This window comes from Pseudophryne corroboree, chromosome 5 (assembly GCF_028390025.1).
Source record: "Pseudophryne corroboree isolate aPseCor3 chromosome 5, aPseCor3.hap2, whole genome shotgun sequence".
NCBI lineage: Eukaryota > Metazoa > Chordata > Amphibia > Anura > Myobatrachidae > Pseudophryne > Pseudophryne corroboree.
This window is the reverse complement of record NC_086448.1, coordinates 386,971,675-386,996,116: the sequence shown is the minus strand read 5'-3', so window position 1 is coordinate 386,996,116 and position 24,442 is coordinate 386,971,675. Positions and strand designations below refer to the sequence as shown.

The window sequence follows — 24,442 nt, the reverse complement described above, 5'->3', positions numbered from 1 at the left end:
GGGAATGGAAACTGGGAAGCAGACTTCCTCAGCAGGCACGACCTCCACCCGGGAGAGTGGAAACTTCATCGGGAAGTTTTTTCCACATGATTGTAAACCGTTGGGAAATACCAAAGGTGGACATGATGGCGTCCCGTCTGAACAAAAAACGGGACAGGTATTGCGCCAGGTCAAGAGACCCTCAGGCAATAGCTGTGGACGTTCTGGTAACACCGTGGGTGTACCAGTCGGTGTATGTGTTCCCTCCTCTGCTTCTCATACCTAAGGTGCTGAGAATTATAAGACGTAGAGGAGTAAGAACTATACTCATGGCTCCGGATTGGCCAAGAAGGACTTGGTACCCGGAACTTCAAGAGATGCTTACAGAGGTCTTATGGCCTCTGCTGCTAAGAAGGGATTTGCTTCAGCAAGTACCATGTCTGTTCCAAGACTTACCGCAGCTGCGTTTGTCGGCATGGCGGTGGAACGCCGGATCCTAAGGGAAAAAGGCATTCCGGAAGAGGTCATTCCTACCCTGGTCAAAGCCAGAAAGGAGGTGACCGCACAACATTATCACCACATGTGGCGAAAATATGTTGCGTGGTGTGAGGCCAGGATGGCCCCACAAAGAAATTTCAACTCGGTCGTTTCCTGCATTTCCTGCAAACAGGAGTGTCTATGGGCCGCAAATTGGGGTCCATTAAGGTTCAAATTTCGGCCCTGTCGATTTTCTTCCAGAAAGAATTGGCTTCAGTTCCTGAAGTCCAGAAGTTTGTCAAGGGAGTATTGCATATACAACCCCCTTTTGTGCCTCCAGTGGCACTGTGGGATCTCAACGTAGTTCTGGGATTCCTCAAATCACATTGGTTTAAAACCAGTCAAATCTGTGGATTTGAAGCATCTCACATGAAAAGTGACCATGCTCTTGGCCCTGGCCTGGACCAGGCGAGTGTCAAATTGGTGGTTTTTTCTCAAAAAAGCCCATATCTGTTTGTCCATTCGGACAGGGCAGAGCTGCGGACTCGTCCCCAGTTCTCTCCCTAAGGTGGTGTCAGTGTTTCACCTGAACCAGCTTATTGTGGTGCCTTGCACCTACTAGGGACTTGGAGGACTCCAAGTTGCTAGATGTTGTCAGGGCCCTGAAAATATGTTCCAGGACGGCTGGAGTCAGGAAAACTGACTTGCTGTTATCCTGTATGCACCCAACAAACTGGGTGCTCTTGCTTCTAAGCAGACTATTGCTAGTTGGATGTGTAATACAATTCAGCTTGCACATTCTGTGGCAGGCCTGCCACAGCCAAAATATGTAAATGCCCATTCCACAAGGAAGGTGGGCTCATCTTGGGCGGCTTCCCGAGGGGTCTCGGCTTTACAACTTTGCCGAGCGGTTATTTAGTCAGGGGCAAACACGTTTGTAAAATCCTACAAATTTGATACCCTGGCTAAGGAGGACCTGGAGTTCTCTCATTCGGTGCTGCAGAGTCATCCGCACTCTCCCGCCCATTTGGGAGCTTTGGTATTATCCCCATGGTCCTTTCAGGAACCCCAGCATCCACTAGGACGATAGAGAAAATAAGAATTTACTTACCGATAATTCTATTTCTCGGAGTCCGTAGTGGATGCTGGGCGCCCATCCCAAGTGCGGATTGTCTGCAATACTTGTACATAGTTACAAAAATCGGGTTATTATTGTTGTGAGCCATCTTTTCAGAGGCTCCGCTGTTATCATACTGTTAACTGGGTTCAGATCACAGGTTGTACAGTGTGATTGGTGTGGCTGGTATGAGTCTTACCCGGGATTCAAAATCCTTCCTTATTGTGTACGCTCGTCCGGGCACAGTACCTAACTGAGGCTTGGAGGAGGGTCATAGGGGGAGGAGCCAGTACACACCACCTGATCGTAAAGCTTTACTTTTTGTGCCCTGTCTCCTGCGGAGCCGCTATTCCCCATGGTCCTTTCAGGAACCCCAGCATCCACTACGGACTCCGAGAAATAGAATTATCGGTAAGTAAATTCTTATTTTCCAGTAGGGCCACACGTTACATGATCACGGCAATGAAGGAGGTTTTGAACATTTCTGATACTACAAGTACCACAAAAAAGGGTATTATGTGGGGTGTGAAAAAACTACCCGTAGTTTTTCCCGAATCAGATGAATTGAATGAGGTGTGTGATGAAGCGTGGGTTTCCCCCGATAAGAAACTGCTAATTTCTAAAAAATTATTGGCATTATACCCTTTCCCGCCAGAGGTTAGGGCGCGTTGGGAAACACCCCCTAGAGTGGATAAGGCGCTCACACGCTTATCAAAACAAGTGGCGTTACCGTCTCCTGATACGGCCGCCCTAAAGGAACCAGCTGATAGAAAGCTGGAAAATATCCTTAAGAGTATATACACACATACTGGTATTATACTACGACCAGCAATCGCCTCAGCCTGCATGTGCAGTGCTGGGGTGGCTTGGTCGGATTCCCTGACTGAAAATATTGATACCCTGGACAGGGACAATATATTATTGACTATAGAGCATTTAAAGGATGCATTCCTATATATGCGAGATGCACAGAGAGACATTTGCACTCTGGCATCAAGAGTAAGTGCGATGTCCATTTCTGCCAGAAGAGGATTATGGACGCGACAGTGGTCAGGGGATGCGGATTCCAAACGGCATATGGAAGTATTGCCGTATAAAGGGGAGGAGTTATTTGGGGGCGGTCTATCGGACCTGGTGGCCACGGCAACGGCTGGAAAATCCACCTTTTTACCCCAAGTCACCTCGCAGCAGAAAAAGATACCATCTTTTCAGGCTCAGTCCTTTCGTCCCCATAAGGGCAAGCGGGCAAAAGGCCACTCATATCTGCCCCAAGGCAGAGGAAGGGGAAAAAGACTGCAACAGACAGCATCTTCCCACGAACAGAAGCCCTCCCCGCTTCTGCCAAGTCCTCAGCATGACGCTGGGGCCTTACAAGCGGACTCAGGCACGGTGGGGGCCCGTCTCAAGATTTTCAGCGCGCAGTGGGCTCACTCGCAAGTGGACCCCTGGATCCTGCAGGTAGTATCTCAGGGGTACAAATTGGAATTCGAGACGTCTCCCCCTCGCCGGTTCCTGAAGTCTGCTTTACCAACGTCTACCCCCGACAGGGAGGCGGTATTGGAAGCCATTCACAAGCTGTATTCCCAGCAAGTGATAATCAAGGTACCCCTCCTACAACAGGGAAAGCGGTATTACTCCACGCTGTTTGTGGTACCGAAGCCGGACGGCTCGGTGAGACCCATTTTAAATCTGAAAGCCTTGAACACTTACATAAAAAGGTTCAAGTTCAAGATGGAGTCACTCAGAGCAGTGATAGCGAACCTGGAAGAAGGGGACTACATGGTGTCTCTGGACATCAAGGATGCTTACCTCCATGTCCCAATTTGCCCTTCTCACCAAGGGTACCTCAGGTTTGTGGTACAGAACTGTCACTATCAGTTTCAGACGCTGCCGTTTGGATTGTCCACGGCACCCCGGGTCTTTACCAAGGTAATGGCCGAAATGATGATTCTTCTTCGAAGAAAAGGCGTCTTAATTATCCCTTACTTGGACGATCTCCTGATAAGGGCAAGGTCCAGAGAACAGTTAGAGGTCGGAGTAGCACTATCTCAAATAGTACTACGACAGCACGGATGCATTCTAAATATTCCAAAATCGCAGCTGATTCCGACGACACGTCTGCTGTTCCTAGGGATGATTCTGGACACAGTACAGAAAAAGGTGTTTCTCCCGGAAGAGAAAGCCAAGGAGTTATCCGACCTAGTCAGGAAGCTCCTAAGACCAGGCCAGGTGTCAGTGCATCAGTGCACAAGGGTCCTGGGAAAGATGGTGGCTTCTTACGAAGCGATTCCATTCGGCAGATTCCACGCAAGAACTTTTCAGTTGGATCTGCTAGACAAATGGTCCGGATCGCATCTTCAAATGCATCAGCGGATAACCCTGTCTCCAAGGACAAGGGTGTCTCTCCTGTGGTGGTTACAGAGTGCTCATCTCCTAGAGGGCCGCAGATTCGGCATTCAAGATTGGGTCCTGGTGACCACGGATGCCAGCCTGAGAGGCTGGGGAGCAGTCACACAGGGAAAAAATTTCCAGGGCTTGTGGTCAAGCATGGAAACGTCACTTCACATAAATATCCTGGAACTAAGGGCCATTTACAATGCCCTAAGTCAGGCAAGGCCTCTGCTTCAGGGTCGGCCAGTATTGATCCAGTCGGACAACATCACGGCAGTCGCCCACGTAAACAGACAGGGCGGCACAAGAAGCAGGAGGGCAATGACGGAAGTGGCAAGGATTCTTCGCTGGGCGGAAAATCATGTGATAGCACTGTCAGCAGTGTTCATTCCGGGAGTGTCAGCAGACACGATCTCCACCCGGGGGAGTGGGGACTTCACCCAGAAGTCTTCCACATGATTGTAAACCGTTGGGAAAAACCAAAGGTGGACATGATGGCGTCTCGCCTCAACAAAAAACTGGACAGATATTGCTCCAGGTCAAGGGACCCTCAGGCAATAGCTGTGGACGCTCTGGTAACACCGTGGGTGTACCGGTCAGTGTATGTGTTCCCTCCTCTTCCTCTCATACCAAAAGTACTGAGAATCATAAGAAGGAGAGGAGTAAAGACTATACTCGTGGCTCCGGATTGGCCAAGAAGGACTTGGTACCCGGAAATTCAAGAGATGCTCACGGAAGAACCGTGGCCTCTACCTCTAAGACAGGACCTGCTCCAGCAGGGACCATGTCTGTTCCAAGACTTACCGCGGCTGCGTTTGACGGCATGGCGGTTGAACGCCGGATCCTGAAGGAAAAAGGCATTCCGGATGAAGTCATCCCTACCCTGATCAAAGCCAGGAAGGATGTAACCGTACAACATTATCACCGTATTTGGCGTAAATATGTTGCGTGGTGCGAGGCCAGGAAGGCCCCTACAGAGGAATTTCAACTGGGTCGATTCCTGCATTTCCTGCAAACAGGACTGTCTATGGGCCTCAAATTAGGGTCCATTAAGGTTCAAATTTCGGCCCTGTCGATATTCTTCCAAAAAGAACTAGCTTCTGTTCCTGAAGTTCAGACGTTTGTCAAGGGAGTACTGCATATACAGCCTCCTTTTGTGCCTCCAGTGGCACCTTGGGATCTCAATGTAGTTTTGGGATTCCTAAAATCACATTGGTTTGAACCACTCACCACTCTGGACTTGAAATATCTCACATGGAAAGTGGTGATGCTGTTAGCCCTGGCTTCAGCCAGGCGTGTATCAGAATTGGCGGCTTTATCCTATAAAAGCCCGTACCTAATTTTTCATACGGACAGGGCAGAATTGAGGACTCGTCCTCAATTTCTACCTAAGGTGGTTTCAGCATTTCACTTAAACCAACCTATTGTGGTGCCTGCGGCTACTAGGGACTTGGAGGATTCCAAGTTGCTGGACGTAGTCAGGGCCCTGAAAATATATGTTTCCAGGACGGCTGGAGTCAGAAAATCTGACTCGCTGTTTATCCTGTATGCACCCAACAAGCTGGGTGCTCCTGCTTCTAAGCAGACGATTGCTCGTTGGATTTGTAGTACAATTCAGCTTGCACATTCTGTGGCAGGCCTGCCACAGCCAAAATCTGTAAAAGCCCATTCCACAAGGAAAGTGGGCTCATCTTGGGCGGCTGCCCGAGGGGTCTCGGCTTTACAACTTTGCCGAGCAGCTACTTGGTCAGGGGCAAACACGTTTGCTAAATTCTACAAATTTGATACCCTGGCTGAGGAGGACCTGGAGTTCTCTCATTCGGTGCTGCAGAGTCATCCGCACTCTCCCGCCCGTTTGGGAGCTTTGGTATAATCCCCATGGTCCTTTCGGAGTCCCCAGCATCCACTAGGACGTTAGAGAAAATAAGAATTTACTTACCGATAATTCTATTTCTCATAGTCCGTAGTGGATGCTGGGCGCCCATCCCAAGTGCGGATTGTCTGCATTACTTGTACATAGTTATTGTTACAAAAATCGTGTTTTTGTTGTTGTGAGCCATCTTTTCAGAGGCTCCTTCTGTTATCATACTGTTAACTGGGTTCAGATCACAAGTTGTACGGTGTGATTGGTGTGGCTGGTATGAGTCTTACCCGGGATTCAAGATCCTTCCTTATTGTGTACGCTCGTCCGGGCACAGTATCTTAACTGAGGCTTGGAGGAGGGTCATGTGGGGAGGAGCCAGTGCACACCAGGTAGTCCTAAAGCTTTTTACTTTTGTGCCCAGTCTCCTGCGGAGCCGCTATTCCCCATGGTCCTTTCGGAGTCCCCAGCATCCACTACGGACTATGAGAAATAGAATTATCGGTAAGTAAATTCTTATTTTCTCCTAGTCCGTAGAGGATGCTGGGGACTCCGTAAGGACCATGGGGTATAGACGGGCTCCGCAGGAGATAGGGCACCTAAAAAGAACTTTGACTATGGGTGTGCACTGGCTCCTCCCTCTATGCCCCTCCTCCAGACCTCAGTTAGAGAACTGTGCCCAGAGGAGATGGACAATACAAGGCAGGATTTAGCAATCCAAGGGCAAGATTTATACCAGCCCACACCAATCATACCATGTAACCTGGAACATACGTAACCAGTTAACCGTATGAACAAACAACAGTAACGGTCCAAGACCTATTCCAACTGTAACATAACCCTTATGTAAGCAACAACTATATACAAGTCTTGCAGAGTTTCCGCACTGGGACGGGCGCCCAGCATCCTCTACGGACTAGGAGAAATAGATTTACCGGTAGGTTTAAAATCTTATTTTCTCTTACGTCATAGAGGATGCTGGGGACTCCGTAAGGACCATGGGGTTTATACCAAAGCATCCAATCGGGCGGGAGAGTGCGTATGACTCTGCAGCACCGACTGAGCAAACGCTAGGTCCTCATCAGCCAGGGTATCAAACTTGTAGAATTTAGCAAAAGTGTCTGACCCCGACCAAGTCGCCGCTCGGCAAAGTTGTAAAGCCGAGACGCCTCGGGCAGCCGCCCAAGAAGAACCCACCTTCCTAGTGGAATGGGCCTTAACCGAATTTGGTACCGGCAACCCAGCCGTAGAGTGAGCCTGCTGAATCGTATTACAGATCCAGCGAGCAATAGTCTGCTTTGAAGCAGGAGCGCCAATCTTATTGACCGTATACAGGACAAACAGAGCCTCTGTTTTCCTAATTCTAGCCGTCCTGGCTACATAAATCTTTAAGGCCCTGACTACGTCTAGGGATCTGGAATCCTCCAGGTCACCGGTAGCCACAGGCACCACGATAGGTTGATTCATATGGAACGACGAAACCACTTTAGGCAAAAATTGCGGACGTGTCCTCAATACAGCTCGATCCACATGAAAAATCAAGTAGGGGATCTTGTGTGAGAGAGCCGCCAATGCTGACACTCGCCTTGCTGATGCTAAGGCCAACAACATGACCACCTTCCAGGTAAGAAATTTCAACTCAACCTTGTTAAGCGGTTCAAACCAGTGTGATTTTAGGAACTGCAACACCACGTTCAGGTCCCATGGTGCCACTGAAGGCACAAAAGGGGGCTGGATGTGCAACACTCCCTTTACAAACGTCTGGACTTCTGGAAGAGAAGCCAATTCCTTCTGAAAGAAAATCGAGAGGGCCGAAATCTGTACCTTAACCGAGCCTAATTTCAGGCCCATATCCACTCCTGTCTGTAGGAAGTGGAGAAAACGACCCAGATGAAAATCTTCCGTAGGTGCATTCTTGGTCTCACACCAAGATACATACTTTCGCCAGATACGGTGATAATGTTTTATCGTCACCTCCTTCCTAGCCTTTATTAAAGTAGGGATGACCTCTTCCGGAATCCCCTTTTTTGCTAGGATTCGGCGTTCAACCGCCATGCCGTCAAACGTAACCGCGGTAAGTCTTGAAATACACAGGGCCCCTGCTGCAACAGGTCTTCCCTTTAGAGGAAGAGGCCAGGGGTCTCCTGTGAGCATCTCTTGTAGATCCGAGTACCAGGCCCTTCGAGGCCAGTCTGGGACAACGAGTATCGTCTGTACTCTTCTTCGTCTTATGATCCTCAACACTTTCGTGATGAGAAGAAGAGGAGGAAACACGTAGACCGATTCGAACACCCACGGTGTTACCAGTGCGTCTACTGCTACTGCCTGAGGGTCCCGAGACCTTGCGCAATACCTCCGAAGTTTTTTGTTGAGGCGTGACGCCATCATGTCTATTTGAGGAGTTCCCCAAAGACGTGTTACGTCTGCAAAGACTTCTTGATGAAGTCCCCACTCTCCTGGATGGAGAGCGTGTCTGCTGAGGAAGCCTGCTTCCCAGTTGTCCACTCCCGGAATGAAGACAGCCGACAGAGCGCTTACATGATTTTCTGCCCAACGAAGTATCCTTGAGGCTTTCGCCTTCGCGACTCTGCTTCTTGTCCCGCCTTGGCGGTTCACTTGAGCCACTGCTGTGACATTGTCCGATTGAATCAGAACCGGTAGGTTTCGAAGAAAACTCTCCGCTTGTCGAAGGCCGTTGTAAATGGCCCTGAGTTCTAACACATTGATGTGTAGACAGGACTCCTGGTCTGACCAAAGACCCTGAAAAGTCTTTCCCTGTGTGACCGCTCCCCATCCTCGGAGGCTCGCGTCCGTGGTAACCAGGATCCAGTCCTGAATCCCGAACCGGCGACCCTCCAGCAGGTGAGCACTTTGCAACCACCACAGGAGGGACACTCTGGTTCCTGGGGACAGAGTTATTTTCCGATGTAAGTGCAGATGGGACCCTGACCACTTGTCCAGAAGGTCCCATTGAAAAGTCCTTGCATGGAACCTTCCGAAGGGAATGGCCTCGTAGGCCGCCACCATTTTCCCCAGAACTCGAGTGCATTGGTGAATTGACACGCTTTTTGATTTAGCATGTCTCTGACCATGTTCTGGATGTCTTGGGCTTTCTCTGTTGGGAGAAAGACCTTCATTTGTTCCGTATCCAGTATCATCCTTAGGAACGGTAGTCGAGTTGTCGGAATCAACTGTGACTTTGGTAGATTTAGAATCCAACCGTGTTGCTGGAGCACTCTCAGAGAAAGCGCCACACTGCTCAGCAATTTCTCCCTTGATCTCGCTTTTATCAGGAGATCGTCCAAGTATGGGATAATTGTGACTCCATGCTTGCGCAGGACCACCATCATTTCTGCTATTATTTTGGTGAAAATCCTCGGGGCCGTGGAAAGTCCAAACGGCAACGTCTGAAATTGGTAATGACAATCCTGTACAGCGAATCTCAGGTATTCCTGATGGGGGGGCATATATGGGGACATGAAGGTACGCATCCTTTATGTCCAGAGACACCATAAACTCCCCCTCCTCCATGTTGGCTATTATCGCTCTGAGAGATTCCATTTTGAATTTGAATCTTTTTATGTACAGGTTTAGGGATTTCAGATTTAAAATCGGTCTGACCGTACCGTCCGGTTTCGGGACCACAAATAGGGTTGAATAGTAACCTCTTCCCTGCTGGTGCAGGGGAACCTTGATTATCACTTGCTGTATACACAGCGTTTGAATTGCAGCTAACACTACATCCCTTTCCGATGTGGAAGCTGGTAGGGCCGATTTGAAAAATCGGCTCGGGGGCACATCCTCGAATTTCAATTTGTAACCCTGGGAAACTATTTCCAACACCCAGGGAATTAGGTCCGAACTGACCCAGGCCTGACTGAAAAGTCGAAGACGTGCCCCCACCGGTGCGGACTCCCTCAGGGGAGTCCCAGCGTCATGCTGTGGTTTTTGGAGCAGCCGGGGAGGACTTTTGTTCCTGGGCACCTGCCGAAGCAGGTGCTCTCTTGCCTCTGCCCTTACCTCTGGCGAGGAAAGAGGATCCCCGACCTCTTTTGGACTTGTGCGACCGAAAGGACTGCATCTGATAGGGTGTTGCTTTCTTTTGCTGTTGGGGAATATATGGTAAAAAATTAGATTTACCTGCTGTAGCTGTGGAAACCAGGTCCGTCAGCCCATCCCCAAACAATACATCACCCTTATAGGGTAGTACTTCCATATGTTTTTTGGAATCCGCATCACCCGTCCATTGGCGAGTCCATAAGGAACTTCTCGCTGAGATAGACATGGCATTGGCCCTGGAAGCTAGCAATCCAATGTCCATTTGAGCATCCCTCATAAATAAGACTGCGTCTTTTATATGGGCTAGAGTTAGGAATATAGTATCCTTATCCATAGTATCAAATTGATCTGTCAGCTCATCTGTCCAAGCTGCAATTGCGCTACACACCCATGCCGACGCAATCGTCGGTCTTAACACAGCACCCGTATGAGAATAAATACCCTTTAATGTAGTTTCTTGCCTGCGATCTGCAGGGTCCTTAAGGGCCGCTGTGTCAGGAGACGGTAGCGCCACTTTCTTGGACAAGCGCGTCAGGGCCTTGTCCACAGTGGGGGGTGATTCCCAAATCTCCCTGTCTTGCTTAGGGAAAGGGTATGCCATAAAAATTCTTTTGGGGATCTGCGGTCTTTTATCCGGAGTCTCCCAAGCTTTTCCAAAGAACTCATTTAATTCATGAGATGTGGGAAAATTAATAATCTGTTTCTTTTCCTTAAACATGTGTACCCTTGTGTCGGGGACCGAGGGTTCATCCACAATATGCAACACATCCCTTATTGCCACAATCATGCACTGAATGGTTTTAGTCACCCTAGGGTGCAATTTTACTTCGTCATAGTCGACACTGGAATTAGAATCCGTGTCTGTAGTAGTGTCTTGTGTTAAGGGACGCTTTTGAGACCCCGACGGGCCCTGTGAGTCGGTCCAATCTGAGGATTGACCGCCTGATGTCCCCCCTAAACCAGCCTTATCAAGCCTTTTATGTAAAGATGTCACACTTGCATGCAACGTATGCCACATGTCCATCCAATCTGGAGTCGGCACAACCGACGGGGACACACCACTCATTTGCTCCACCTCCTCCTTGGAGAAGCCTTCCGCCTCAGACATGTCGACACACACATACCGACACCCCACACACACAGGGAGTTACCTATAAGGGGATAAAACCCCAACCAGGCCCTTAGGAGAGACAGAGAGATAGAGTATGCCAGCACACACCCAGCGCTTAAAAACACTGGAATATATGACCAGATAGCGCTGTGATATGTATATAATTGTAATCTCCACTCACTGCGTCGCCAAAGTGCCCCTCTCCTCTTTTTTCAAGCCTGTGAAGCTCAGCAGGGGAGAGAACAGGGAGCCAGCGTTTCCTCATGCAGTCTCTGTGGGGAAAATGGCGCTGGTTAGTGCTGAGGATCAAGCCCTGCCCACCCGACGGCGGGCTTCGGTCCCATCAACTTTCTATAGAAAAATGGCGGGGTTTACCGGATTTACTGTGCCACAGCCTAATCCATGCTTATCCATGCCAAATATGAGGAATATTGCTGTCCAGGGCGCCCCCCCCCCCCCTGCACCCTTCAGTGCCTGCTTGTGTGTGTGTGACTGGGAGCAATGGCGCGCAGCTTACCGCTGCGCACTTACCTCATGAAGATCTGTTGTCTTCTGCCGCCTGAAGTCTTCTTTGCCTTCTCATACTCACCCGGCTTCTATCTTCGGCATCTGTGAGGAGGACGGCGGCGCGGCTCCGGGACGAACCCCAGGTGAAACCTGTGTTCCGACTCCCTCTGGAGCTAATGGTGTCCAGTAGCCTTAGAAGCAGTGCCCAACTTAACAAGCCAGCTCTGCTTCTCTCTCCTCGGTCCCACGATGCAGGGAGCCTGTTGCCAACAGGACTCCCTGAAAATAAAAAACCTAACAAAATTCTTTTTCCACAGAAAACTCTGGAGAGCTCTCTGCAGTGCACCCATTCTCCTCTGGGCACAAGATCTAACTGAGGTCTGGAGGAGGGGCATAGAGGGAGGAGCCAGTGCACACCCATAGTCAAAGTTCTTTTTAGGTGCCCTATCTCCTGCGGAGCCTATCTATACCCCATGGTCCTTACGGAGTCCCCAGCATCCTCTAGGACATAAGAGAAATTATATATATATATATATATATATATATATATATATATATACACTGCTCAAAAAAATAAAGGGAACACTAAAATAACACATCCTAGATCTGAATGAATTAAATATTCTTATTAAATACTTTGTTCTTTATATAGTTGAATGTGCTGACAATAAAATCACACAAAAATTATCAATGGAAATCAAATTTATTAACCCATGGAGGTCTGGATTTGGAGTTACACTCAAAATTAAAGTGGAAAAACACACTACAGGCTGATCCAACTTTAATGTAATGTCCTTAAAATAAGTCAAAATGAGACTCAGCAGTGTGTGTGGCCTCCACGTGCCTGTATGACCTCCCTACAATGCCTGGGCATGCTCCTGATGAGGTGGCGGATGGTCTCCTGAGGGATCTCCTCCCAGACCTGGACTAAAGCATCCGCCAACTCCTGGACAGTCTGTGGTGCAACGTGGTGTTGGTTGATGGAGCGAGACATGATGTCCCAGATGTGCTCAATTGGATTCAGGTCTGGGTAACGGGCGGGCCAGTCCATAGCATCAATGCCTTCATCTTGCAGGAACTGCTGACACACTCTAGCCACATGAGGTCTAGCATTGTCTTGCATTAGGAGGAACCCAGGGCCAACCGCACCAGCATATGGTCTCACAAGGGGTCTGAGGATCTCATCTCGGTACCTAATGGCAGTCAGGCTACCTCTGGCGAGCACATGGAGGGCTGTGCGGCCCCCTAAAGAAATGCCACTCCACACCATTACTGACCCACTGCCAAACCGGTCATGCTGGAGGATGTTGCAGGCAGCAGAACGTTCTCCTTGGCGTCTCCAGACTCTGTCACGTCTGTCACATGTGCTCAGTGAGAACCTGCTTTCATCTGTGAAGAGCACAGGGCGCCAGTGGCGAATTTGCCAATCTTGGTGTTCTCTGGCAAATGCCAAATGTCCTGCACGGTGTTGGGCTGTAAGCACAACCCCCACCTGTGGATGTCGGGCCCTCATACCACCCTCATGGAGTCTGTTTCTGATCGTTTGAGTAGACACATGCACATTTGTGGCTTGCTGGAGGTGATTTTGCAGGACTCTGGCAGTGCTCCTCCTGTTTCTCCTTGCACAAAGGCGGAGGTAGTGGTCCTGCTGCTGGGTTGTTGCCCTTCTACGGCCTCCTCCACGTCTCCTGATGTACTGGCCTGTCTCCTGGTAGCGCATCCATGCTCTGGACACTACGCTGACAGACACAGCAAACCTTCTTGCCCCAGCTCGCATTGATGTGCCATCCTGGATGAGCTGCACTACCTGAGCCACTTGTGTGGGTTGTAGACTCCGTTTCATGCTACCACTAGAGTGAAAGCACCGCCAGCTTTCAAAAGTGACCAAAACATCAGCCAGAAAGCATAGGAGCTGAGAAGTGGTCTGTGGTCACCACCTGCAGAACAACTCCTTTATTGGGGGTGTCTTGCTAATTGCCTATAATTTCCACCTGTTGTCTATTCCATTTGCACAGCATGTGAAATTGATTGTCAATCAGTGCTGCTTCCTAAGTCGACAGTTTGATTTCACAGAAGTGTGATTGACTTGGAGTTACATTGTGTTGTTTAAGTGTTCCCTTAATTTTTTTGAGCAGTGTGTATATATATATATATATATATATATATATATATATATAGACAACAAGCAGGTCCGGCTCTCCCATTATAGAGTCCAATAGCGCTGGGTGCCTCCACAGTAGAAATGTACAGACAACGGCAGGTGCGGCACTCCAAGCGACGGGGAAAAAAGCAACTCTTTAAGTCCTTGTAATAGACAACGTTTCAATGCTGTTTATTAGTGCATTTTCATCAGGTCCTGATGAAACCCCCTGTAAATAGCAGTGCCGCTTATACACCTAATGATACCCACGGTAGCAATGCCCCTTATACACATAATAATTGCCCATGGTAGCAGTGCCTCTTATACACATAATAAATTTCTGCGGTAGCAGTGCCACTTACATACATAATAACGTCCACAGTATCAGTGCCGCTTATACCCATAATGCCCACAAGGTATCAGTGCCACTTATACCCATAATAATGGCAGCAGTATCAGTGTCGCTTATACACATAATGCCCGCTGTAGCAGTGCCTCTTATATACAAAACAATGCCCGCTGTAGCAGTGCCGCTTATACCCATAATAATGCCAGCAGTATCAGGGCCGCTTATACACATAAGAATGGTCACTGTATCAGTGCCTCTTATATACATAATGCCCGCTGTAGCAGTGCCACTTATACCCATAATAAATGCCCATGGTAGCAGTGCTGCTTATTCCACATACAACTGACGCCCCGTTCCGACCCACTTTAACCCCTAACAAAAAAAGGTCATAGGAATACCTAGTGAGCACAATAACAAATTTCTTTAAAATGAATATTACATACACATTATGCACACATAATAACAATATATCATTAAAAATATATTAAATGAACAATTGAACAAGACTTCTTTTATCTTCAAATGATTAAGGTTATCCAATAAGGGTTTATGAACAGAAATCCTTAATCGATGGTATCCAATCCTAAAAAGTGCCATATAGAATTTTAGTTTCAATAGTTGTATTCCGATAAAGTTAGTTGTGTTTATTTATTCCAGCAATGTCAGTCTCTGGAGGGAGGGCGTCTGACTGTATGGCTCAAAAAGAGCGCGGCGCTATGCTCCACCTCCCAGATGTTACACTTATCCCCACAGCATCGTGGGTAAAGTACTTTGGCAGCACTTTGAATTTGTGCAGCCAGAGGCGTATCTAGCACGGGGCGAGCAGGGCACGTGGCCTGGGCGCTGTGGAAGCCCCAACAGAGGGGGCGCCACCGGCACGGCCCGCTCGCCCCATGCGACAGGGATTCTGCCGGCGCTACCTGCGGCGCTCTCCCTGTCTCCCCGGCTGCTGTGCCTGGCACACTGGACAGGCAGCGGCAGCCAGGAGCCTCCCCTCCTCCCTGCACATTGCACAGTGCGCGACCTCGGAGGTACGCGCGTGCGTGTGCGCGGCCGCGGTGAGCTGGGTTAAACAGGTGAGCGGACTTTATAGTTTTTAAAGATGTTTATGGTTTTCTGTCGGAAGAGGGGGGTGCGGGACAGTGTGTGTTGTGTGAGTGTGTTAATTGTGTGTGTGTGTGTGTGTGTGTGTGGGACAGTGAGTGTGTTAATTGTGTGAGTGTGTTAATTGTGTGTGTGTGTGTGTGTGACAGTGTGAGTGTGTGTTAATTGCGTGAGTGTGTTAAGTGTGTGTGGGACAGTGTGAGTGTGGGTTAATTGTGTGTGTGTGGGACAGTGTGCGTGTGTGTTAATTGTGTGTGTGTGGGACAGTGTGCGTGTGTGTTAATTGTGTGTGTGTGGGACAGTGTGAGTGTGTGTTAATTGTCCCGGCGGTGATTGACGTCTGCAGTGTGATGGCCACCCCCCCCCCCCCCACCCCGTCCTCCTCCGCCGCTGACAGGAGCGGTGTTGTGCGGCTCTCCCCCTCCTCCGCTGGCTCCGTCCTCCCGCTGACAGGAGCGGCGGTGTGCGGTTCCCCCCTCCTCCTCCGGCTCCGTCCTCCCGGCGTGGCCCTGCAGTGTGTGCGGCTCTCCCCAGCAGCAGGCTAGTCCCCCTTCCCCTCCCCCCTCTCTCTCCTCCTGTGGATTGAAGTTTGTAAGTATAATTTTCATTTTTACAGGTGCCCCTATTGGATTCTACTGGACAAGTGGACGTGACTGGCGTGGGATGTAGGTAAGTATGTGTGAGTGTGTCAGTGTGTTTTAATAAATTTTTACTGTCACGGTGTGTGAGTTGTGTTTTTATTTGGGTATTTTTTCTGTTGTAGAACTACAGGTACCAGCGGGCCCGTTATTTCCCCGCATGCTGGTACTTGAGGTTCTCCAAGTACCAGCAAGCGGGGGAGGCTTGCTGGGCCTTGTAGTTCCACAGCAAAAAAACAATATTCTTTTTTTTTTTTTTATTACATGGCTATCAGCCTCCCATCCACCGCCCACGGATGGGGGGGGACAGCCTCGGGTTTCACCCCTGGCCCTTGGGTGCCTGGAGAGGGGGGGGGGGAGACCCCTTGATTTAAGAGGACCCCACTCCTCCAGGGAACCCCAGCCAGTGGTGACTAGTTGGGGGGGGTAATGCCACAGCCGAAGGCACCTACATAAATGTGTCCCCCGGCTGTGGCATTATGTCCCTGGCTAGTGGAGCCCAGTGCTGGTTTTAAAAATACGGGGGACCCCTACATCTTTTGTCCCCCGTATTTTTGGAACCAGGACTGGACTAAGAGCCCGGTGCTGGTTGTATAAATACGGGGAACCCCTGTCCAATTTTTTCCCAGTGTTTAAACAACCAGGACCAGCTCAAAGAGCCCGAGGCTGGTTATACTTAGGAGGGGGGACCTCACGCATTTTTTTTTTTACATTTTTTAACCCATTCAGACCCTTCTCCATTAAGATAATGGAATCCCTGGACAACAAAATTGCATTCATGTCCTCCTCCCACTCCCTTCCCAGTCCCAAACACTAATTATTATTTTTTTCTATAAAAATGTACAATATATCACAAGTATGATGAGCAGGCAGGCAGCGGGCATTGGCGGCATCGGACTGAGATGCAAATTAGTGGCTGAGGGCTGGGTCAGTTGATGGTGGGCGGGTTTGTAAGCCATTGGCGATGGCAGCGGGCATCGGCTCAGAGGCAGTGGCGGGCATTGGCTCGGTGGCGGTAGGGGTCATCGGCAGGATTCGGCGGACATTATGGCTGTAGTGCCTCACCGCACGCCACTGACCTCACCGCACGTCACTGGTGTGTGGGACAGTGTGCGTGTGTGTTAATTGTGTGTGTGTGTGTGTGTGTGTGTGTGTGTGGGACAGTGTGAGTGTGTGTAAATTTTTGCAGTCCAGTGTGTGTGGGGGAGGGGAAAGTATGAGAATGTGTGTGTAGTCTAAGTGGGTGTGTGTGGGGTTTGGGGGTGGCCAGTCTGTGTGTGTGTAATCTACAGCGTGTGTGTGTGTAAGTAAGGGGGTGGGGCAGTCTGTGTGCGTGTGGGCGGGATGTACTAATGGCTATTTACCGAAGAGGGATATGTATTAAACCACGGGCACTGAGATGCCCTTCTCACTCACCATCCAGCTGGGTGGGCGAGCCGGGCAGGTGGAAAGTCAGCAGCAGGGGCAGCATGCCGATTATCAGCAGCCGAGGGTGTGGACTGTAAGGCACGTGCGGAGCCCAAAGCCGGAGATCGACAGCATGTTGACCGGCAACAAGCGGCTTCTGCTTCCGCGGTCAACATGCTGCCGATCTCCGGCTTTGGGCTACGCAGGGTTCGGGGGATGGGTGTCCTCTGCCGGTGTACTGCAGCTCCTGCAGCAGGAGAGAAGAACCCCGTCGGAGCACAGCAGGCCACACTGAAAAGGGTGCATCCCCGGTGCGGTGCTCTGCATCCCGGGTAGCGCCGAAGATGTGGAGTGTCGGAGGTGGCAGAAGCGCCGCAGCTTGGGGTGAGAAACCCCTGCAGCCCTTCCGCTGCTAAACTCTGCAATTAGTCTATTAAGGGGGTAGGCTCCCCTCACCACAGTGCCCCGCAGGATTAGTTAATTAAGGGGGTACGATCCCCTCACTCTATAATGTGAATTTTGGCTCATACCATGTGCTGTAACGTGAATTTTGGCTCATACCCTGTGCTATAATGTGAATTTCGGCTCATACCATGTGGGGTAATGTGAATTTCGGCTCATACCATGTGGGGTAATGTGAATTTCGGCTCATACCGTGTGGGGTAATGTGAATTTCGGCTCATACTGTGTGCTGTAATGTGAATTTCAGCTCATACCGTGTGCTATAATGTGAATTTCGGCTCATGCCATGTGGGGTAATGTGAATTTCGGCTCATACTGTGTGCTATAATGTGAATTTCGTCTCATACCGTGTGGGGTAATGTGAATTTCGGCTCATACCATATGCTGTAATGTGAAAGGGGCACCAGTACTAGATAGTATAAGGGGTCCTACAACACTGAAGGCCACGCCCCTTTTGAGTGACCACGCCCCTTTTCCGGAGCGCGCGCATAATTGCTATCTACACTTTTTCATTCCGCCTTCAAAAATTCAACCTCGACCATTGCACCTACATCTATACATACACACCCTGACATCTTTATATACAGTGACACCGGTGGCGTCTGCACATACTTTCCCTTTGTATTTTCTTTACATTTTTTTTTTTATTTGTATTTTTTTGGGGGGAGGGGGGGGGGGGGGAGGCGCCATAATAGATCTTGCCCTGGGCTCTAAAAACCCTAGCTACGCCTCTGTGTGCAGCTGCTCACCTTCTCCATTCCCAATGTTGGTTAATAGCATCTTGGATATACAGTAACTTTGTACAGTAACTATAAACATCAAAGGTGGAGCATAACGCTGGGACGTTTACATACAGAGCCGCGGCGACCTCCTTTTGTCAGCATAAAAGTTATTCCCTTACCTCATTGCTGTGGGTATAAGTTTAACATCTGGGAGGTGGAGCATAGCGCCGTGCTCTTTTTGGGTAAATGTATGAACTGGCAATATGGGGGAGAAGCGGTATCAGTGCACATTATGTGCGCTATACCACTTCTCGCCCATGTGTGATGGCTGCGGTGCGGCTATCTAAAAGATACAGTAGCAGGTCGACATGCATGGGCAATGTATTAACGGTCAGCATCGCTGACCACTCCAACACCTGCAGCTGTCGATTTCGACAGCTGTATGGTGGCGATGCCCATACACTACAGCAGGGATAGAGCTGTCCCTGCCTGTGGCGTGTGCCGGCTCCAGTCTGCGCTGGGGTTCTCACGTGAGTAGCGAGATCCTGCGCATGCGGAGAGGAGCTGGCCGGGCAGGAGAAACAGCGCATCAGCACTGAGCTGACGCGCTGTTGATCAGGGGAACATTGATGGAGGGGGGAGCGCTTCGGCAGACAAGATGTTAATACATCTTTGTTGATGTCCCTTCCTGCTTTGCCTCGGTAATGAGGCAAAGCAGAAAGTGTTAAAGCGGCACGATGCGTACGGCTATAATACATTTACCTATTTGAGCCGTACAGTCAGACGCCCTCCCTCCAGAGACTGACCGCGCTTATTTATTCCAGCAATAACTTTGGGCCTAATTCAGATCTGATTGCTCGCTAGCTATTTTTTACAGCGCTGCGATCAGATAGTCGCCGCCCACAGGGGAGTGTATTTTCGCTTTGCAAGTGTGCGAACGCTTGTGCAGCCGCCTTGTACAAAAACAGTTTGTGGAGTTTCTGAGTAGGTCTGACCTTACTCAGCCACTGCAATCACTTCAGCCTGTCCGGGGCCGGAATTGACGTCAGACACCTGCCCTGAAAACGCTTGGACATGCCTGCGTTTTACCAAACACTCCCAGAAAATGGTCAGTTGACATCCACAAACGCCTTCTTCCTGTCAATCTGCGATCGGCTGTGTGAATGGATTCTTCCTTAAATCCATCGCTCAGCAACGATCCGCTTTGTACCCATACGACGCGCCTGCGCATTGCGGTGCATACGCATGCACAGTAGTGACCTGATCGCTGCACAGCAAAAACGCTAGCGAGCAAACATATCTGAATTAGGCCCTTTATCGGAATACAACTATTCAAACTAAAATTCTATATGGCACGTTTTAGGATTGGATACCATCGATTAAGAATTTCTGTCCATAAACCTTAACCTTAATTATTTGAAGATAAAAGAAGTCTTGTTCAATTGTTCATTTAATATATTTTTAATGATCTATTGTTATTATGTGTGCATAATGTGTATGTACAGTAATAGTCATTTTTTATTAATTTGGTATGGCACGCCCTAGGTATTCCGATTACCTTTTTTTGTTGTGACTTATCCCTGGCATCACAGTCCTGTAGCATTACATGAGAATTCTACATACAGTAATATAGCAATTGGCCAAACAGTTTTGGTGGCCTGATAAGCGCTAGGGATTCATTTGTTTCACTTTTATCCCTACCTACCACCACATATACACACACACACAGAGACACACACACACACACTAAAAACACATGCAGTACACACACACCACCACATATACACACACACATACACTACACACACACACACATTACCACATATATACACACACACATACACTACACACACACACACACACATTACCACATATATACACACACACACCACTGCAACATATACACACAAACACTACACACACCACAGTACACACGCCGACTACATTTACACACATACAGTACACACACACACACACCCATATATACACAAACACACACAGTACACACTACACACACACCCCACCACATATAGACACTACACACACACATACAGTACACACCCACACCACCACATATACACACTCACATTACACACACACAGTACACACTACACACAGAACATATACACACACATAGTACACACACCACCACATATGCACACACTACACACACAGACCACAACCATATATACACACATACACACACACACACATGCACAGTATACACTACATACACATACAGTACACACACACACCACTAAATATACACACAGTACACACTACACACAGTACACCCACCACCGCTGCATACACACGTGCACAGTACACACTACATACACATACAGTACACGCACATACATCACCACATATACACACTGTACACACTACACACATATACAGTACACACAAACACTATAAACACACATACAGTACACACCATCACATATACATTCACACACACAACTACCACATATGCACACAAACACAACACACACAGTACACAATCCAATCGATGCTACTCATCAAGAAGCCATCATATAACTTACAATTGCGAGGCTTCAAGCAGCAGCAGCTCCTCGTGTAGTCTGGGGGGCGGAGCTTGTGAGTGACAGGCTCAGTCAGGACCCCGGAAAAGGAGAGACTGGAGGGAGGGGAAGCCACCACACTGCCTGTGACTTGGTGAGAGTGCTGTAGTCGGGAAGACGGGGCATGGGAGAGAGGATGCTGCTGGCAGTCTGTGACAGGAAAAAGTTTTTTTCCTGTCAATGCTGTCAGTCTCCTGTGGGCCTATTTGTAATGGGGGGCCTAGAGCTGCAGCTCCATCCGCCCCATTGTTAATCCGGCTCTGGTCAGCCCCATGCTGGGGTTGTGACCCGTAATACCAATGAGAATCTGATGTTATAGACATTGTTGGTACTGATTGGTACACCCCCTCACATACCTCCCAACTTTGATACTTTGTGGAGCGGGGCACTCCCGAAAAGGGGTGTGGCCTACAAAAAGGGGGCGTGGCTTTGCGGAGGACCCGCGATCGCGAGCCACGCCCCCCGTTTTCGTCACTGAGGGGGCATGCCCAGCGCTCTGTGAGCCGCTGGCATGCCCCCTCTCCCTCTGTCTCCAGTGAATAGACGCTGTGCGCATGCGCACAGCGTCTATTCACCGCTGCTCTGCTAAGCAGAGCAGCGATTGACAGAGCCTCCCAACTGATCCCCCCACCGCGGGACACTGTGGCCCGCGGGTGGGACAGCGGGACAGTCCCCAAAAAACGGGACTGTCCCGCGGGACAGTTGGGAGGTATGCTCTCATTCCACTTCCGCAACCATTTCAGGTGGTAATGGAAGTGAAAGCATTAATTATGCTATCAGTCCAACAGTGTTGTAAATCACAGACCATTTACATAAATGTTCCTACTCATAATAAATATTTTCCCTTATCATCATGATCCATCCCCTTCAAATTGTTTCTAATCTCATCACTCCTGTCCATCTTTCAACCCCATCATTGCTGCCTTCCATCTATTAATCCCTTCATCAATGCCCCCTTTTATTATAAGCCCTAACCCAGGGCCGGTGCAAGGGTGTTCGGCGCCTCCCTGCAAACTATAAATTTGCGCCCTCCCTGCCATACTTAATAAAGGGACAGCGCGCACCGAAGTTGCACGCCGCAAGAAGTGGGTGGGGTGTGGCCACACAATAGTACCAATTAAAAATTACTCCACAAAGTAGCACAATCTTGTTCACATTACACCGCACATTAGGGGTCATTTCGATCCGTTTACACGCAGCGGTTCTTAGTTGCGGTGTGAACGGGTCGGAACTGCGTATGCGCGCTGGACGCATTGCGCGCGCTTCATTGCCTGGCGATGGTCGTCGTCAGGATGTGACGCTGCCAGCGAGAAATGTGATCGCATCGGCGATCGCAAGAAGACGGACAATCAGGAGGCGTTCCGGGGCAGATACCGTTTTCCAGGCGTGGTGAGTACAACGCAGGCGGATCCAGGTGTTTGGAGGGCGGATGTCTGACGTCACAGCCGGGAACATCATCGCTGGATCCGTTGCACTGGTGAGTAGCTGCAGCGCTGGTCTTGTTTTGCTTTAAACTTTTTAGCATAGTAGGGCTGCACTAGCGATCGCAGCCCTGCTATGCTAAAATACACTCCCCCATAGATATGAGATAGATAGATCGACAGACACATAGATAAATAGATAGATAATAGACAGACACATAGATAGACACAGATAGACAGACAGACAGACAATCACACATAAAAAGAAAACTCACTTTAGTTCCTCTGTACTGGTCCTGGCCAGTCTCACTTTTGTTCCTGAGTCCTGTCAGGTGATGAGATGGCTCCGTCCATGGAGATGGGGGCATCTAGTGGCTCCTGGCAGTACTGGTGTCAGCATTAACTGCAGCTCTCTGCTCCCGAAGCCGTCCTTTGTTGGTCCCATCCCCAGACCTCCTCCTGCTAGCGCCACTGCGCTGACACAGGACGGGAGGAGGTGACATCAGCAGCTGGGCTGGAGTGGGGGGACTAGAATATCCGCGATCCAGGCTGCCCGCTGCGTGTAAACGGATCGAAATGACCCCTAATGTGCGGTGTAATGTGAACAAGATTGTGCTACTTTGTTGGAGTACAGTGATAGGCGCAGCGGCAGTCGGCAACAACAGCGCACAGTGAAGGGAAGTAGAGCAGGAAGAGCGCCTCTCCTGTCTGGCGCCTACCTGCACAGCATCCCTTCGCTGAGCGGGTTCCGTTGGCTCGGTCCTTACCGTTTGGAACACTTCTATCATCACTCCTCATTTTTTTAATCTCTGCTTCCCCTTCATGAAGGCCACCAGAGTGCGCTGGTCACCCAATTGCCGTACATGGGGGGTAATTCCAAGTTGAGTTAGATTTGGGTGGGTTATTTTATTTCTGTGCAGGGTAAATACTGGCTGCTTTATATTTACACTGCAACTTAGATTGCAGATTAAACACACCACACCCAAATCTAACTCTCTCTGCACATGTTATATCTGCCCCTCCTGCACTGCACATGGGCCCTCATTCCGAGTTGTTCGCTCGCAAGCTGCTTTTAGCAGCTTTGCACACGCTAAGCCGCCGCCTACTGGGAGTGAATCTTAGCATAGTATAATTGCGAACGAAAGATTAGCAGAATTGCGAATAGACACTTCTTAGCAGTTTCTGAGTAGCTCCAGACTTACTCGGCATCTGCGATCAGTTCAGTCAGTTTCATTCCTGGTTTGACGTCACAAACACACCCAGCGTTCGCCCAGACACTCCCCCGTTTCTTCAGACACTCCCGCGTTTTCCCCAGAAACGGTAGCGTTTTTTCACACACTCCCATAAAACGGCCAGTTTCCGCCCAGAAACACCCACTTCCTGTCAATCACATTACGATCACCAGAACGAAGAAAAAACCTTGTAATGCCGTGAGTAAAATACCTAACTGCATAGCAAATTTACTTGGCGCAGTCGCACTGCGGACATTGCGCATGCGCATTAGCGACTAATCGCTCCGTTGCGAAAAAAAAATAACGAGCGAACAACTCGGAATGACCACCATGGTTTTGCCCAACTGCTAGCAAAATTCCTGCTGCGATCAACTTGGAATTACCCCCAAGGTGTTTGTTAAATACACAAACTTTGTATCAATTACGCACACAAAGATTTATTTTTATCATATTAATGTAATTTTCACTTTCTTTGGCTAGCCTATATCCACTTTATATATTTAATTATGTTTATCTTTTTTTTTCCATCAGGATCTCGAGCATCTTACACCAGTCAGCACAGTCACGAATTAAGGGCATTACAATCACCAGAACATCACATAGAACCCATTTATGAAGACAGAGTTTATCAGAAGCCACCAATGAGAAGCCTAAGCCAAAGCCAGGGAGATCCGTTATTACCAGCACTTACCAGCTCATATCGCACCAACACAGGTAAGCGCTTATTATACAGTGTTATGCAGCCCGATATTCAGTTTTCCGCAGACAGTTTATAGCTATTTAAATAATTAATTAATTATTTTCTTATTTTACTAATCATCACAAGTCCTGTGGTGGGGGGTTGGAGCATGTACAGTATCAGTTCTCTGCATGTGCAGAA

At 49.1% G+C, this 24,442-nt stretch overlaps 1 protein-coding gene across 6 annotated transcripts in view; it reads left to right on the top strand.

Moving 5' to 3' along the window:
• The window catches only part of CTNND2 (catenin delta 2), a 1,915,824-nt gene that overhangs the window by 915,417 nt on the left and 975,965 nt on the right, over positions 1-24,442 (top strand). For all 6 annotated transcript variants that reach the window (XM_063922708.1, XM_063922704.1, XM_063922707.1 and 3 more), the window contains one exon: positions 24,094-24,276. In XM_063922708.1, coding sequence (XP_063778778.1) covers positions 24,094-24,276 — 183 coding nt within the window. The remainder of the gene's footprint in view (positions 1-24,093; positions 24,277-24,442) is intronic.